This window comes from Pomacea canaliculata, linkage group LG8 (genome assembly GCF_003073045.1).
Source record: "Pomacea canaliculata isolate SZHN2017 linkage group LG8, ASM307304v1, whole genome shotgun sequence".
NCBI lineage: Eukaryota > Metazoa > Mollusca > Gastropoda > Architaenioglossa > Ampullariidae > Pomacea > Pomacea canaliculata.
In genome coordinates this window covers 11,868,198-11,885,786 of record NC_037597.1, presented here as the reverse complement: position 1 = coordinate 11,885,786, position 17,589 = coordinate 11,868,198, and the positions used below count along the sequence as shown (strand labels likewise).

Genomic DNA, 17,589 nt, shown 5'->3' with positions numbered 1-17,589 from the left:
GTTATGAAAGTGTATAGATTAAAAATGTTTGTTTAAAAAATAGAACCTGAAAAGGCTCGTTTTTCTTACTGACGGATATCAGCTTGGGTTGCAAAGAGGGTTAGTTCTTTCATTTGTGACCGTCGAAAGTTGTAATCTGATTTTTTTATTATTATTATTATTTATTATTAAAAAAAAAAAAGTCCTGAAGCCCAGAACGTTTGCATAGCAGAACAGTGCACTGGCTGTCAGTAAACAGTGTTGACCTTCAGACCGCGAGCTGCTGTCGAAGCTTCTTGGCGGTCGAGTCGAGCTTGGATGACATCGACCTCACGTGGCAGGCGCTGCTGTTGTTGAGGTTTGTAACAGCTGGCACGCCGTCAGTGACGCACCACTCTGGGTGGCGGCGGCTGCGAGAGAGAGAGGAGGCCAGACAGTAACATGTCAAGCAGCCAGTGTGCAAGGCTAGCGTGTTCAAGTAGGTTCCGACAACAAGCCTGCCTCTTCCCATTGCACACCCTCCTGCATTCTTATAGCTTTCATTCTCCATCGGCATCACAAGACATCGATTCCCGCAATTTCCAGTCATTTTCCCGGTCAGTCTGCCACATAAATCCGACTCGTGCGTGATGTTTAGGGAAAGTAGCTGGGCTACAATGAAATACATTGGCTAGAGCCCATCACGGAGACTCCGCATCGACCTGCTCCTGTTTGTCTGCCATTGGTGAGCGGTGTTTTTGTTGGTCGAGCGTCAAGTGCGGTCATGGCTCAAGTAGCTACAGTAGTTGTCTTTTAAGGCACCTGCGATATGTTGTCAGGACGGACCAACGACGACATCAATATGTTGTCAGGACAGACCGACGACGACACCGGCGATATGTTGTCAGGATGGACCGACGACGACATCGACGATATGTTGTCAGGATGGACCGACGACGACATCGACGATATGATGTCAGGATGGACCGACGACGACAGCGACGATATGTTGTCAGGACAGACCGACGACAACACCGTTAGAAGAATGGAACCAAGGATTACGCGGTGCTGGTAGTGTCGTAGGTATTCACAATGTGTCCCCTTCTGATAAAGGCTCGCTTCGCCTGGTGTCATCGTGTGGCGGGAGACGCTTCGGCCACCATACCTTACCTATGATGATGGTTTCGTGTAACGGTGCTCGGAGTTATTCCACGCAGCACTCAGAATCTTGGAGAACTGCTGTTTAGCTGACCTTTGGTCAGACTGCAAGACCACAGCGGCGGTCGTCCTATGGAGGCTGGTCCCCACAATCAGGGTTAAGAACTAAGTATAGTCGTGTGAAGGTGGTTTAGTTTTGGTGGGTAGAGTTCTTTGGCATTTCCGCCACCCAGCATTGATCCAAAGGTGTGTGTGTAGAATCTTCGCCTGCAGCGGATATCAGATTCGATTCTGGCTGAAAATAAATAAGATTTTCATTCCACGCGATCACTAAATTGTCGAGAATTGCGCCTTTTCACGTGGTGAAACAGTTATAAATCCAGCTGTATGCGCAGGTCATGATTGCCATTCATCATCCTGTCCTTCAGAACCTGCACAAACACGAAGCACTAGCTTTCTTCAGCCAAAGGCCTTCCTCCTTTTTGCATATTACGCCTATTTTGTCAATATCAGTCCCTTAAAATGTAAACAAATAAAACTGGTCATTAGGTGGGAAACATCTCAAATAATAGACCTCACTGGCTTGACCTGTACTCATAGGCTGATTTATAACAGCCATCTTTTCCTCATAAACAGTTGTTTTACAAAGGGCTTGAGACGGCCCAAAAGTGACAGGCGGGAATCTGCCAGGAGGCGAAAAGCCTGAAGAGAAACTTAAACGACTAAGTGATGAGTACTGACCGGCCGGTGGTCGGTGTTTGAAATCTGTTGATGATGGGAAGGTGCGGACACTACCTCAGGTGTGGCAGGGATCTGTTGTTCTCCTTGTCATTGAGGTCCTTAGAGGAACCGCGGAGTAAAGGAGCAGCAAGTAGCAAGATACTTTCAAGATTTAAAAAAAATTATGATCATCGACTAACAACTGTTTCAGGAGAAAATACTTTTTTTTTCTTTGTTGGGAGAAGGAATAGCGCAAAACCGAAAATAGATTGACAGCGCAAGAACCGCTTACAAAAATACCCGCCTTGCTTGTCAGCATTGGATTTCAAGCCCTACTTTGATCGTGCTTTGGAACCAATGAAAGGTTAACAAGCTTCAACTTTTTAAAATGAACCAATCCTTTGTACCAGATCACTCCAGTGCATTTGAGAGCTGGTTACTGTCCAACACAATCAGCTCCATGTAGTTCAATTTGTAGATTTGTAGATAAGACAGTTCTTTGTGCTGGTTTCAGGAGTTGTATAATTAACTGGACCTTACTGATAGTGATTGGTTTGTAGAGGAGTAAAACAATAAGAGTGAGGTTGAGAGGGGAATTAACTTTTGAAGTGCTTGTGTGATGTAAAAACTTGTTTTTATTCTCTCAGTCAGTGAGCATTTAGTATATAATAGTTCTCATGAGGCTCTGCCGCCTTGCTTGATGTAAACAGGTTTATCATAAAGCCCAAGTTGTTAGATTCCACCTACACCCCATCACCATTTCAGAAGAAAAGAAGCAGAATAGTTTTTCTCCCTCATAATCGTGGCTTCAGAGATCATATACTTTTATGGCAGTATGAGCGCCATATTTTTAGTCATAAGATTTTTGACTAAAACATATAAAATAAGGCTTTGATATTAAAAAAAAATTACGGTTCCCTTTCTTGTTTCTCTGTATTATGACCTTTCAGATTTATTTAATTACATCAAAAAGCAATAAATTTGTGAATGTGGGGCACGTTTGCATTTATTGGCTGACTAGAAAGATGGGCCATCTTTGCATGTTGGGTTCCAACATTGTTTATGAGTTGTCACATCCATGGAAACATGTGCATATGGAAAAGACCTCACAGACAGACTAAGCTGTTTACTGGACCTGACAGTAAAAGAAACAATCTCCACGATAGAAAACTTGTTCAAGAGAAATGCTGAAGAACTGGTTGCGCTTGCTGTTCTGGGAATGAGAAATTCAGTGATGCCTATTTTCATTTCTCATGATAGTTTTTTTGCCTGTCAGCCTAAACTGTCTTAGCAGGAGAGGAGTTACAAGAAGAGGAGGGCGTGGTTTGTAGAGAACAGAAACAACTCTGGCAGGTGTTAACTCTGTAGGTGACAAGAAGAAGGATATGTGGTGTGGGGTTAGAGGGGAGAAATGTTAAAAGAATAGTTGTAGTCTTAAGAGACATAACGTGTAATGTCCCATGTTGCTGTCAGAAGTGACAAGCCACTGCTGTAAATAGGAACTAAGGGTCCAAGAGCGGCATGATGTCAAAAGACTGAAAGAGCCTTGTGTTCTAGGAGATCTCTTGACAAAAATGTACTGTCCCAGTGTTTTTAAGATGACGCCTGTCCACCTTTAAATATTATACCCCTCTGCTCATTTTCATTTATCATTATGTCTTTCCACCCCACTCTCTTCTTGTCTAATCATCTCAGATGCACTTCTTTTGCTTACATTAGTTTTGTTGACCTTTTTTCTAGTCAGAACATTTTGTGGATATATATTATATACATGTAGTCGTGTAACAAAGAATTTTTGTTATGCATGCATTTATTGCAATTATTCTGTCACATGGCTGTTCTCACCTTGTGTCAATGTTGCTACACTTGATGGTTTCATATAAATTACATAGAGTATTTCCTTACTTTGCTGATATATGTGCTTGTGTCAGGATTTTCGCTTTGTCACACAAAATTTAAAACAGATTAATTAAGAGCTGCGACATGACTACTTTTTTCGCTATTCTAAGTAGACTGGAGATTTTTCTTCACGTCTTTTGATTTATCTAGCACAAGTTTGGTTTGCTTTGCGTATTCTGGTAACAACAGAGTGCACAGCAGCACTGGTCTTCTGTGTAACTGGTCTATTCCTCTGCTGATTCCTCTGCTGATTTTGCAGCTATAAGTCACTTATCAAAAAGACTGTGAGGCTTATGGATTGAGGGCTCAGTTCTCATTGTGGCACACATAGTTTCTCTCTAGTTGTGGCACCTGTTTGCAGGGTTGGATTAGCTTGCTATAATAGATCCTCAGTTGTTGACTCAACTTATCACAAACAAGCAGCCAGCCTCTGGTATTCTTGGTTCTGTTTACTTACCTATTTTGGTTGATTTCTTCCTTTAAAGCTTTGAGGTTATCACATCCATTTTTGTGTCAAGGTAGCAGTGCAAGGACAACTTTTGTTGTGACTTATTTTAATGGTTCCATGCTGGTGACACAACCACTTCTTTGTAATGTTGACTCTGAAAAACACTATATGGTCTCTGTAAGAAATACCATACAAAATATCACACGATGAAGTTTTTTTCAGACACACAAAGTCTACCTAGACAAAACTTGGAATGCACATAGAATAATAAGATATATTGTCAGATATGGTGATGTACTTGGAAATTTTTATGGCAGTAATTCAATAGAACTTGTGAAACATGTTCACAAACATATTGGTACTTATGTCTGATTAAGAATGCCCTTCAGGAAATATATTGAGAGAAGGGAGTAAAGGGGTGTCTGGCTGTTTCAGATGGAAGCCATTATTGAGCGAATGCAAGACGAATGCACAGGAGTACCGGTGCGGACAGTAAAGAGTTTCATGTCCAAAGTACCCAGCGTCTTCACAGGTAAGAGGAACACTGTGTGCAGTGGATTTTGTTGTTTTCTTAACTAATTTCACTCGAGCTGTTGTTTTGATGTGCGGTAAGCCCAAGTTTTAATCTTGGATTTTGTCATTGTATGTGTATCAGAGTAAAGCTGTCATATCATCTGGAACATGTTTTCCATCTTTGTAAGATTATTAAGCTGGTTTGCATGCATGTCACATCCTAGGATTTTTAGATAAGTAACTAATCTGTTCTTGTTAAACTTGGCCTTTATCCCTTCCACTCAGTCGCTAAACAATCTTCATGACATAATAGAAAAGTACTCTTATTATGGAAGGAATTAATTAATGACTGCTATTTTTTTCTGGTTTTACTTGAAAGAACTGTCCATTTTGATTGAACATAAAGAAGCAAGATGACAACTTTTTTTGAAAAATGCAATTTATTTACAAGAATAAGTATAACACTTTTCCATCCATTCATACATTCTTTCACTACTATCACACTATTGACTTCATGGGAAAAACAGGAGAGTAGACCAAGGGAGTAAAGAAGAGCAGAAAGAAGTGAGAAAGATGAGAGAAAGAAAGGAAAAAAAAAGATGTGAGTCTTGGGAGATTGATACCACCCGAGTTCTCAGCAGTAGCTTAGCATATGGTTTCCACAAAAGGTCACATCCATCCAGATTATTGTTACTCTATGGTGTTTCTGTTGCACTATGGTACTGAGTCAATATTTTACAATTTTTAAACCGAAAAACGTGTTGTATAAATAATAATTTGCAAGTAAAATCAAGTTGTAGTACTTTATTAGTATGTGTCTTCCACTTTACAAAATAAAACTAGTTTTTCAAAAAAAGTAAAATTTCTTAAGAATGTACCTCTATTAACAGAGACTAGCTGCAGATCCTGCCAGAATACACTAATAAATTTGCATTTTTACAGCAGTTGAACTAATTGTTTCTTGTCATTGAGGTGCAGACAGTTTTGGAGAGTTAGTAATGTTTCTATGGAATAGAAACCTATTAGTGAGTAATATTCTGTGGATAAGTCTTATTGAAATCATTTAAACTGGCAGTCTATCATCCTTTCCTAGGTCCCAGCAAAAATTTGTATCATGCAGATATCTTGTTTAAGAATTGTTCATGCCGCCTACTAGATTTGGAAGAGAACCTCTTTTTTTAATAACAAAGAAAATCAAGTTTGGAAACAGCAGTGAGTACAAATTTATAAATAATCATCTAGCAATATTCATCATTCTCTTATTTGGAAACATTATCTACATAGTTTTACAATACCTGTGAATATAAATAGCAGAGGAATTGGGAGCCTGATAGCTATCTAGCATCTGCGACCATATATTGATGTTAAACTCACAGATAGTTTACATTAGCACAGCACTCATGTTGCTTTTATATCTGTAACTAAAGATGTTGTGATATGTGTGTGTGTCTCTCAGGCGCAGATCTCATAAGTTGGATGATGAGGAACTTGGATGTGGAAGATACTGGTAAGTAGTGAGGCCCCCTACATTACTTACTGTTTATTTACATTATACGACCCAGTTGAACTCGCGCCACTGGAATCAGGGGTTGGTTTTGACACCTGAATGCCATAAGCAGCATAAGACTAAGATAGCATAAACACTGTCAGGATAGGGATTATCATTTTCTTATGTTAATCATGCACTGTGGGCGACTTTGCCTCTGCCTTCTGCCTTTTAGCTAGTATATGCTCAGAGAACAAAACCGTATCAATTACTGCTGCCTGTTTTTTTTATGAATATACCAGACTTTCGGTGCTTTCTCGCTCTTTACGAAGATTCTGCACTTAGTGGCTCTGTTGACCATTTGTAGCATACATCATTCACGCTGTTTATCTGCTGTAGATGTGGATATGTGTTCATGGTATGTATGCGACGTGACCAGGTCATGATGCTGACACTAGCTGTCATCTTATAATACCCGATAGCCTCATTACCGAGTGGTCATGCCATGCACTTCTAGCATTGGCGTAAAACGCATTTAAAAAAAGAAGAAAAAAAAAAGCCTGGCGTTTTATGGGCCCTCCAGTTTTGTAGTTCGTCATACAGGTGATTGCTGGGTGGCCGGCTTCAGTACGAGCTTGTGCTAAGCAGCATTATTGATTGGTGGAGCTCTTATGCCATAGGGATGGTGGCTTCATGGCAGGCTTTTCTACACATTTCCTCCGTCTCCCTGGATTCCAGTCCTTATCATACACTTCCGACTGCCAGCCAGCCACAGGCAGCTGCAGCCACGAAACCATCGAGTCCAGGTCTGTCGGCTTCGTGGTTTGCTTCACAAACTTTGTTCGCGCCACGCTCAGCCGATTTCTTGGTCTAGTCAGAGGTCGGATATCCGAAAAAAAAAAAAAAAAATCTGGAGCTCCGCCACTGTGACGTGATGTGATAAAAATACTCATGATGTCCTCCTGGGGACAGCTCGCATGAAGGGTCGTATTGTTTTCCAGCAGACGAAACGCCTGGCGTTTGTTATGGCATGCGTGCTTACACGAGGTTAAAATAGCTACACACGTTATGGTTCTTAGAATAAAGTGCAAGGTAGTTGAGACAATGAAGGAAAAAAGTCTTTGCAGCATTTTTGTGTCATAATGTTATGCAGACATATCAAATCAGTTCCATCAAGGGGAGGAAATTCCACATCGCCAAGTCTTCATCAAGGTCATTATGACACGTGATGTGATGACCAGAGGCCGAACAGTCCGTGTAGCTGTGCAAGAGAACAATTCTTTTCCAAGATCAGAAAATCACGCTGCAGCATAAATTGGAAGAGGCAGTGGTAAACTGCTGTTACCGATAGTTGGTGGTGAAACGTGTTGCTCAGTTTTTTGGTGGCGAGGCAGAATCAGTGGTGCCATCTGCAGGAAGCCCGAACCCAGGAGGGGTTGAGGTAGAAAAGAACATTCATCTTACCAATCGCTGATAAATGGCACTGTCCTGAACCTCCATGTACATCAAGTTGCGCTCCATCACATCAAATAGCCTAACTGCGAGGTTGATAGCGAGGAAATTCAGTGAATTTTGCCAAGGCCGAGATCGGCAGCTGAAACTGCTGCCAGAGACCCCCGTTTTGTCTTCCATGGGTGTAGAAGTCCAGAGACAGGACGCGAAATATCGTGGCGGATCGGTTGAGGCCCGGATTAACAACGCCCGCGCCCACTCCCCCCGCCCCGGTAAGCTCCAGGGAGGGGGCAGCAAAACGTGTGTTGTTGGAGCAATATAGCTGAGAGAAGGGACTTCACTGGTATGTGGCAAGGTGAAACAGCTCTCATGAGCTAGAACCCTACCTGTGTGATATTGAGAGACTGACAGTGGTCACGTGACCAAGCTTTGGAGAGAGAACAACGGATAAAGGTCACGGGCTCTGATACAGGAGGTAGGGGACTAGATATGAGCATGGTGTGGAGCTTCATCGTACTTAGAGTAGTCGGAGCTGCCATCAGCTGTACACTCATTTCTGACAGGTTGATCTCCATTCGTATCTCTGCCAGACCTCACATTGTCGCCATTGTTGGTGTCTACACCCTGGCCTCCATTTACGAAGATGCCGACTATGCATTCTATGATCAGGTGGAAAAGGCCATAGGTGCAGCACCAAGGAAGGACATTGTAATCGTCAAGATCGACCCAGACACGTACTAACAATGGGCGCGAACGGTAGGTAAATTTTGTCTAGGTCAAATCAACGACAGGGGCCTAAGACTTTCGGAGTTTGCTCAGAACCACAGACTCAGCCAATACCTTTTATCCCCACAAGGACTCTAGGATAGGATGGCAACTTGGCTGTCTTCAGATGATTTAGTCCATAACCAAATGGACTTCATCCACGGCGTTTCAGTGGGCGAAAACAACTAAGGCCGTTAGTGCTCTGTGCCAGAGAATCTGGACACGCAAGTAATAGACACATTCACTAGTCGTATCTTTTCCGAAGAAAGAAAACAGTAAACAGTCGCAAAGCTACATAACAATAGACCTAATCGGCCACCTGAGTAAAATTATGCTGAATGTAATGCAGACTCTCATCGACACCACTGCTGAGGAACTACTTGCAAAAGAACGTTCGAGTCAGACAAGGAAGCCGCACAGATCCTTAACTATCATACTCTGGGAGAGAAAAAACAATCAACAACACCAAAGGGGACTTTCTTCAAGTCATCGAAACACTCACTATACAAGAGCTCTGTGAGCGCAGAACTACACAACAGCACTACTCAGAAAACCGTTGGTGTCCGCCGAGGCTGTTCCCCCTATCGCCTGTACTGTTCAGCATTTTATTGGAGAAGATAATACCAGAAACTCATCAAGACCACCACACCTTCACTTTTGTCGATAAAAGACTCCCGGGCAACCTGTGTTTTACGGACAAGATTAATTTGATGGCGGGCACCTAGAGACTGACAGTGCGAACGTATATAGAATCTCAAGAGCAAAGTCGAGGCTAACGCCAACGGCAGCAATGAAGCGGAGGTCTACATGAACGGAGTACAGCTCGAGAAGGTGAACAGCTTTAAGTACTTGCGAGCTACCCTTCCCTTCCCAAAGATGACTACTATATCGCAGACATCAGGATCGCAACAGCGACAATAGCTAGGCTAGACAGTACCTGGCGTGGCAACACCAAGAGGTTTGCTGCTTAATACAGACTGTACACGACGCTTGTACTTCTCTTTCTACTGTACAAGTCGCTTGTAGCTCTCCTCCTACTGCACGGATATTAAAATGGACGCCGACTCGGAGAGGAGAATCCAGGCATTCGAGACCAAGTGCCTAGGGAGGCTTCTCCGAATATCCCACATAGAACACAAAAGCAGCAGCTTTGTACGGAGTACGGTTGTCACCCTCATGGGACATCAAGAACCCCTCCTTGCAACAGTCGAGCGGCGCAAGCTGGTGTGGTTGGGCCATGTGATCTGGCATGGCATTGACACTGACCGTCCTTCAGGAGACCTTGTGGTGGTGTTGGGAGGGGGGGGGGGTTGAATGCCACAAAAGACAGGAAGAACTGGCTTGCAGACTTGAAGAGGTGAACTGGTCGTCTTGTAGTACCTGCTAGCCACTGCTTATGGTGAGCCGCTGTCTGACAAGCTGTTGTCTCCTCCTGATGACCATTGTCGGCAGATCAGCATAACCGTTCATCAACTGGTACCAGTCAATGAATGAAATCTCTATCTCTCCTCCCTCCCCCTTTGTTCTTTCGTTCTCTCTCCATTGTTTATCGGAGATGACACCCCCTGTATTCATCATCGCACAGGCTGCGGCCAGCCACGCGTATGGAGGGTAAATTGTCTTGATCATGCCTCCGGCTCCGGCCAGAGATAGTGAGCGCTAAGCGCGGGCCGCCTCCTTTATTGACGGAAGGAGGCGGCTGCAGGGAAGGGGGTGGTTTGATACATAGTGCGCAGTAAGTGGGATATTGATTTATCTGACACCATGTTGCATTAGCCACCTTCTGCAGCCGGCCCTCCAGCACGACAGTCAGCGTCTCACAGACATTGCTGCTAACTGTAACGGTAGGAGCGAGGACTAATGACGATGTTGCTGATGATAATAAAGAGGTGCTGTATTTGGCGATGCGGGTTCATTGGAGTATAGAAGCTAGAAATAATTTCAAAGAGCTTTAAATAAACAACAGCGATCATTGTCTTCTCTGTGTTCTATTTTCTTCAAACCAGCCTCCAAACAATTTTTCCCTTAAAACATATTAGCTTGGCTTCTGACGCCAGCGGAGCGTGTCATGGAAGTTTTGCTGATCTCTTTTTCTCTCTTATAACCTTCGCCGCCTCCTTGCTTTTTGATCTGTGATAACGAAGTTTTCATGCCAGCATTTTATACGGTTTGATTGTTTACAGGTAGCTGGTCTGTGACACACAACAGTCTTAGTGTTTGCTTATATATATATTGCACGTCGTTTTCTTCATTGTCATTGAATACCATATGAGATACCACACTCAATTTTAGCATCATTCTTCCCTCCTCCCATCACCGGCCTCGAATGGTATGGTGACTCAGAGGTGATCGTCGCTAAGATGGGGCTCCGAATGTCGGATCTCACCTGCACCACACGTTATTTTCTCTGGACGTGGCGTTTACAGGGCTGGCTGCCTGGTCGTGATGTTGCCTTAGTTGCTGGCTCGGCGTAAAACACTAATTCCCCATCCCGCCCTTCTCTAGACATGGCGCCTTTTTATCGGGATCCAGCCTCAGCTGCCGACAGTGTAAAACACGAACAAGCATCCACCTTTGGTTTCGCTCATCGCTTCCTGCAGCACGAATGGCCGAGCGGTCTTGACCTCACTTCCGGAGAAGAGTCTTCCTGCTTTTTTACGTGCTGACCTTTGGTAGATAGGTGTTCTTGGCTGCTGGCAGATTTCTTGGTTATGCGAAACAGTTCTGCTGGAAGAAAGTGGCATATGATGTCGAGATTCATTGTCATGGATGATGTGTATGTATGCACCGACGAAATGTACTTAGTGCCCATCCCGCAGGGAATTAACCCATGATACTGCTGTCACTAACAGCGGCTCAGTGGTTCAGCTGTTTAAAGACAGGTTTTAGGAGACTTTCCATCCCCCTGTCCATTCCCTCCCACAGCTCCCGCCGGAATAATGAAAATCTAATTCTACAAGAAACCGGCCAACGTGGGGTCTCGGGGATAGTGATGGCAAAGTGTTGATAAGAATTTGCAGCCAGGAGAACAAGATGAGATAACGTGGAGGCGCACAAGGAAGAGGGTAGACTACGAGTTGCTGCGGAGGGCTAAAAGCTGGACGATCGGGTCGGAACACGCCAGGTAGGGACTGGGAGGTTGGGGGGACTTGACACAAGGGCTGAAGACAGGACTGCTGCCACCTGGAGGGCAGGAAGGGACCATCCCTCGTCCGCGTTCTTTGGGGGCCGAGTTTCTGCCGATGTTCGCTATGGATCAGCAGCCACGTGTTTCGCAAACAGGACGAAACTATCTGAAAGCTGTCATATGGCTTTTCGCACTAAGGAACCTTTTATATTATTTCACTCTTACTACTTTGTCTTAGATTGGCTACTTTGTGTTCGTATTTCTTTGTTTATGCTAATTTCTTTGGAAGGGTTGTGAGAGATAATTCAGTGAAAGTCTTCATCAAACAGCCAGGTGAGGCAAGACAGAGGTCCAGCCAGGAGGCGAAGCCTGCAAACACCAGCGTGCACCGGGTGCACACACTCCAAGGACATGCTGAGGGAGATAATTTCAGAGGCAAACGCGGCGACCTTCAAAGATGTTGAAGGCATATCAGTCCGGTAAAAGCATTGCCGTGACCAGGCAGGAAGTACCAAGAGGCCACAGTTTGGCCGCCATCTTCCCCACTGTTCTTATTGAGCTGCCAACTTTTCTAGAATGAATAAATAAAGTGTCGTTATATCAACATCCATATAATTTTATATCTCTGTTGTCTCTAATAAACTTACATCTTCAAACAAGTAAGCTGTTTTAGTGGACTGTGTGACCTCGTCTTTAGTAGACTCCGCATGCACAACGGATGGGAGAACGTGTGCCCCCACCACCACCTCCCATGTCCGTTCTGGTACTAGCTGTGTATTTCCAAGAAACAGTGTTTTCTCCTTTCTGTTTACCTCTGAGGCCCACATGACATCGGCAGTGTCCTTGTTCAACTCAAAAGAAAGTAGTTCCAGGTTTCCAGCGCCATTAATGATGCTTAGTGGCAAATTTCGCCCACACTTTGTTGTCTCGAGCCAACTGTACTAGAATATTTCGAGGTAAGAAAAGGTTTCTGAAGTTCTCTAAACTCCCCCAGATAGTGTCTGGGCTGAAAACGTCCTGCTGATCTGTGTGGGTGGGGGTGCCTTTCAGTCGTTATGATGCCTCGTTGACCCGACTGCGGCGTGCAGGGGCCAACAGGCAGAACTCTTGGTGTTTCTCAGTGTGATATGTCATTCTCTTTCACCTCAAGTCACACGTCGAAGTTCCGCTTGAAACTTTGAAAATTATATGAGCTGTTTTATATAGGGCTCAGCAGCAAGAAATACAGGGAGGAGTAGGCGAGACACTTTCATCAGACTGCATTCAGTATTTTTTGTATCCCTACACGTGGCGATTGTGTCAGTTATGTGTGTGCTAAGTGTGTCTGGGCGATACTTTCGAGAACGACATCTCCACTCCAACCTCACCCAACGCCCCCATGTCTTTCACGAAATACACGGTCTTCGCAGAAGAGCAGAGTTTGATGAAGAAACTGTGAGAAGGGCAACCTCAAGAAGAGGCGGTAAAGATGCCAAAAGAACAATGATAATGGCACGGAACAAGTGCAGCAGCTGATTAGTGCTCTCTTCCTCCCAGTCCGCTGGCTCTAATGAAATGCCAGGGTACACCACGGCAGGCCGCGGCGCCTCCCGCCTGCCCTTGTCTTCAGGCGAACACGCAGCTTTTTTTTTTTTTCATGTGACTTAGCGTATGGCTAGATATTCCGCAGACTTTCATCTGGACGGTCGGAGGAAGGAGAGAACATGATGTTTTGTGGACACAAAAGTAGTCATTCGTGAATGTCACCAGGCGGGCAGGTTACTCCACCCTGGTTACCTGTAGAGTAAGAGGAAGTCGTTACAGATTTTCTTTCATTGTTTAAACTTGCCTGTGAAATATGCTTCATCGAATCATTGCCGTTGGGTTGTGGAGAAGCTTTCAGTCTCTAATCCCATCTGCGAGGGTCGCTTAAGGCGTACTTAACTCGACGTACGTAATAATGTAGACTATGTTTGTCAGAATTATTTTTATTGTTTACATAACGCTTGTATGAAAAAAATAGCATGCATAGCTACATTCAAGAACTCGTAAACAAGCGTTCCTTTTTATTATTGCTGTCAGGCGCCGCGCGAGTGCTTACACAAATGCAGGCCTACACAACTGCTAGATATTTTGTACGAGACAGTGTTGGCTCATCAGGGGACGTTCCGTATACATGTGTAGGCCTGCTGGATGTTCTCACGGCTGCTATCTGCGTCATCTTGCCAACAGCGGGGCCATCCTATAACGAGCAGCCTCGCCTCCCTCCAACGTCTCGGCGCGCGGCCCAGTGGTTGGTTGCTGCGCGGTGTTCCGTGACGTCTTCTTGTAGTCTTCGAGGGGAAAGTACAGTGTGTGACGAGTGTTTAACATCTTTCCTACCCTAAACGCGACAACATGCTTGGGTGTGTGATGGGGACAGGGTAGTGGCGGGGATTGACGAACGACGTCACGTGTGTGAGGCTGGAGGCGGGGATGGTGGGGAGGGAACCAAAGCCAAAGACAAACCTTAGTCTTAGACGCGTTTACCTGTACGCCAGCAAGTTCATCATCCGGGAACTTGCTTTAGGCGTATGCACGTGGTGCCTGGAGTGAGCAGACGATAAGGTGCGCTTACTCCAAGAGCCATCCTCCCCCTTACTCCCTTCCCCTGACAAGTTGCTAGCGCATCACCGTTCTCTGCTGCCGGCACCTGGAGTCCTGGGCCGGAAGGTAGGAGGGCAGAAGGGAAGGATGCCTGCACGCGGGCACGCACGAGGTGCAGCCATGAGAAATCTTCGCCGTATCCGCTTGGGTGTGAAAGTGATTGTGTTGTGATTTCCTAAAAGAGTAAGGGAGATTATAATGGGAAGTGAAAAGAACTGTGGCGCTTACGCGGCTAGTCGAAACAAAGAATCTGTAAATGATCAAAGTGAAAAAAAATATATGTAAAGGTTAAAAGAAAATTTTGTTGAAATAATTGAAGAAAATAGGGTGCGTACAAGAAGAAGCTAGAGAAAGATATTAGAGAATCGAAAATTAGCAAACAGTGCCGGCTGGAATTCGAAAGCTCGTAATAGCTCGTTTTTATTGTCGAATTACATCGAATAACTTACAGTAGCAATAAAATAGTAACAGAATAAACGTGTATTGACACCCGAACAAGAGAGACAAAGATACTACGTGTATGTTTGTATATGCAACACAATGTAGGTGTAGTTTTTAGTCTTAGTTTCCTTGTCGAATATCTTTATAGTACATGCAAACGATGTGTTTTATAAATAGAGCAGTGTGAAGGCAGTTCGCTTTGCATGTTAACCAAAACATAAGACTGCTAAGCTGCGTTGCATAGGTGGTCTTAACTTGAGTTAAGACTGCAGTTAATCTAAAACTGTCTTAGCCTAAGACGCCTTTTAAGCGCGTTGCATAAGCCGTTTTAACTCCATAAGCAGCTATTTCGGTCTTAAAATTTAACAGCTCAACCCCCCTCCCCCACCCGTTCCTTGGCCAGGACAATCTGCTTACGCATGCGCACACGACGTTCCCGAAGTAACAATGGCGTTTGATCGTGTTGCTTACCGATTTGCCCTGCGTCGGCAATTGAGAAGAAGCAGGATCTTCATGGATCGTTGAGAAGCCTAGTCTTAACACGGATATGCGGCTGGAGCGGAAGTTGTGAGCGCGAGGCATGGATTTTGGGGTGGCTGTAGTCACGATAAGAGCTGGAACTGGCGGCTGGCAAGTCGTGACATCAAGTGCAGTCATATCTCTCTTGGGCCAGAGGACAGGCGCACCAGCAATGCTGCTAGGCAGTGCATTGACCATCCACTAACTCGTCCATCTTCCCTCCCCTCAGATGTGGTCTCTAAGCCTGCTTTTAACCCGGTGTTTCGTGTGTTGATTTTATTGTATTTTTTGTTGTTTTAGCTTTAAAAGGGGGTGGGTGTTTTCGTTTTTATTTATGCATTTCCTTTCCAACAATTAACCAAAGAAATGTGACTTTCGTGTAGCACACCTAGCATAGCGCCAGCTTAATTAAAGCCCTTTTTGTGAACACTTCATCTTCTTGAGTAGGTCAGCATATTACCTGGGTAGTACGGTCAAAGCCATGATAATGTGCTTAAATAGAGGTATTGGGTACGATCCCATTGAATAGAGGGAAGTGGAAGTGAGCAGACTGAGCAGGGAAATGAGTGTGTTGTGGGTGGTGTACCCTTAATGAACTCATTTAATGAACCTGGTGATAAGAATATTATAGGTTTTTGTGTGTTGTTGTTTTTTGTTTGTGTGTTTTGTGTGTGTGTGTGTGTGTGTGTGTGTGTGTTAAGCATGAGTTAAAACTAAACTCGACAGGTTAGGTTCGTGGCTTCCTGCCACCTGAATAATGCTGTTTCACTATGTCTTCTTAGAAAGAATAACCCTCTTGTGGCGACAATGAAGGGCGCGAGTTACCTTCCCCGCTAACCCTGAAATACCCCCAGGACACGTACATACATTGCTGCAGGCATCGTTGCGGCTTTGTTGATGGAATGTACTACTCACCTGGCATCGATAGCCACGTCAATAAGGATGTCTGAATAACATCAGAGAGCTGTGGATATGTCGCTTGTAACTTAACACCTTTATACAAGAAATAAGCCAATTGTGACTATCAGAAAACGGAAATTAGACAGGTTCCTTTTTGGATAGGAGCAATCAGGATGTGTCCTTTTTGTGGTAAGAAGGATTTGCTTTATGGGGGAAGTGGGGAATAGCAGGATTTGTCCTTTCGGCCGTTTAGGGGAGGACAGCCGGGTGCATTCTTTTCGACTGCAAAGTGTGCCCAGCTGGTGGAACAATTTCGCCATTTGTCGAGCATTGATCTGGCCGAGTTTATAAAATCCTGCAGTTGGGTTACTTGCACTAACTGCCAGCGGGACTTCGGTCCAGGGTAATTTTGCATATTGAGGCAATATTTGGCAGCAGACGTCGATGGCACGAGCTGTGTGCCGGCAGAGCACCACTTACATGCGTGCGCACCGGTCCTTTGACGTCAGGCACTTCATGCATGCTAATCTTCACGGTGTGTGCAGACGACAACTTGTTAAGGACCAACTGCAATTGTGATCGCTCACGAAATATTCCACGCGGTGTCAGCAGTGTGTGTGTTCCAGTGTTTATCGTGGGAAAGCCTTCTTAACTCCCGTGAGCCATTTGTGTGTAGGATGCTGATGTTTCTGTTAGTGGCAGTCTTAGAGTGGGAAAACCACACACGCACACGCGTGCATTTTGGCGATGTTGAAGGCGGGCGGTCGTTAAAATCCAGTCAAATCCATAGTTTGTCTGATGACCAAATTGAACAGGAATACAGGAATCTGTTGACTTAGGCTTGATTGTAGGCTATGCTTGAGAGGTGTGTGCTGCCTCGGAACGTGTTTATTAAAAAAAAAAATTTTTTTTTGTTCCAAAATGTTTCTGGTGTCTCCAGATAAGTACATATTACGCAGAAAAAATAGTGACCTACCTCTACTACACTAAACAATGAATTGACAAAGTCGTAATTTGACATTGAGACTGAGAGAACGAGCGGGAGAACTAGGGGAAGGGGAGCAACAAAGTATCCAAAAGACAGAGAGAAAACAGGTGGTGGGGAGAAGGAGCGAGAGTTTCGTGGGGGATGCCATCACAGCAGTGTTTATCGCCTCCTTCACTTGGAAACGTTTTTGCCGCCGTTGCTAAACATGAGCTGTCAACATGTCAGTCGCGCACGAATAAACTTGGCCCAGATGACACCATAGATCGAAAGTTGACATAAATAAATAAATGTAAGCTGGAAGAAATCAATCCAAGGGAGTGTCATATTGTTAACTTACAAAGAATTTACAGGTATCACACCAAAAAATTCAGCTTAGAAGACCATATGCTGTCTAATCCGCTTCACGACATCTTTAAAATCTGTCAGCCATTTGCTATTTGTGGGACCTTAAAAATGTGTTTTGTGGGTAAATAGTGGTTAAACTCTGGAAAAAGTCATGAAAAATATGCCAACTGCACAAACTGAATTTAAGATTTAAAACTGCTACAACTGGGCAAGTGCAAGTAGAATGCCGTTTCACTTACAAGCTG

The 17,589-nt window shown here is 44.4% G+C and overlaps 2 protein-coding genes across 5 annotated transcripts in view; one reads left to right on the top strand and one right to left on the bottom strand.

Annotated features, from left to right (window-relative positions):
* Window positions 1-17,589, top strand: part of LOC112569795 (regulator of G-protein signaling 7-like) — a 68,613-nt gene that overhangs the window by 18,147 nt on the left and 32,877 nt on the right. For all 4 annotated transcript variants that reach the window (XM_025247717.1, XM_025247715.1, XM_025247718.1 and 1 more), the window contains 2 exons: window positions 4,619-4,715; window positions 6,153-6,203. In XM_025247717.1, coding sequence (XP_025103502.1) covers window positions 4,619-4,715; window positions 6,153-6,203 — 148 coding nt within the window. The remainder of the gene's footprint in view (window positions 1-4,618; window positions 4,716-6,152; window positions 6,204-17,589) is intronic.
* Window positions 13,808-15,785, bottom strand: LOC112569797. Its single transcript, XM_025247721.1, has 2 exons — window positions 15,064-15,785; window positions 13,808-14,326 (listed from the first exon to the last, which is right to left on the bottom strand). Exons 1-2 carry the CDS (start codon window positions 15,307-15,309, stop codon window positions 14,054-14,056), a joined length of 519 nt encoding a protein of 172 aa, XP_025103506.1. The 5' UTR covers window positions 15,310-15,785; the 3' UTR covers window positions 13,808-14,053.

Excerpts from the sequence above, each read along its gene's own strand:
- LOC112569797 (XM_025247721.1), bottom strand. The coding sequence starts at position 15,309 with ATGGTCAATGCACTGCCTAGCAGCATTGCTGGTGCGCCTGTCCTCTGG. Across the intron at positions 14,327-15,063 it reads TGCCGACGCAGGGCAAATCG|GAAATCACAACACAATCACT; the intron begins GTAAGCAACACG and ends TTACTCTTTTAG.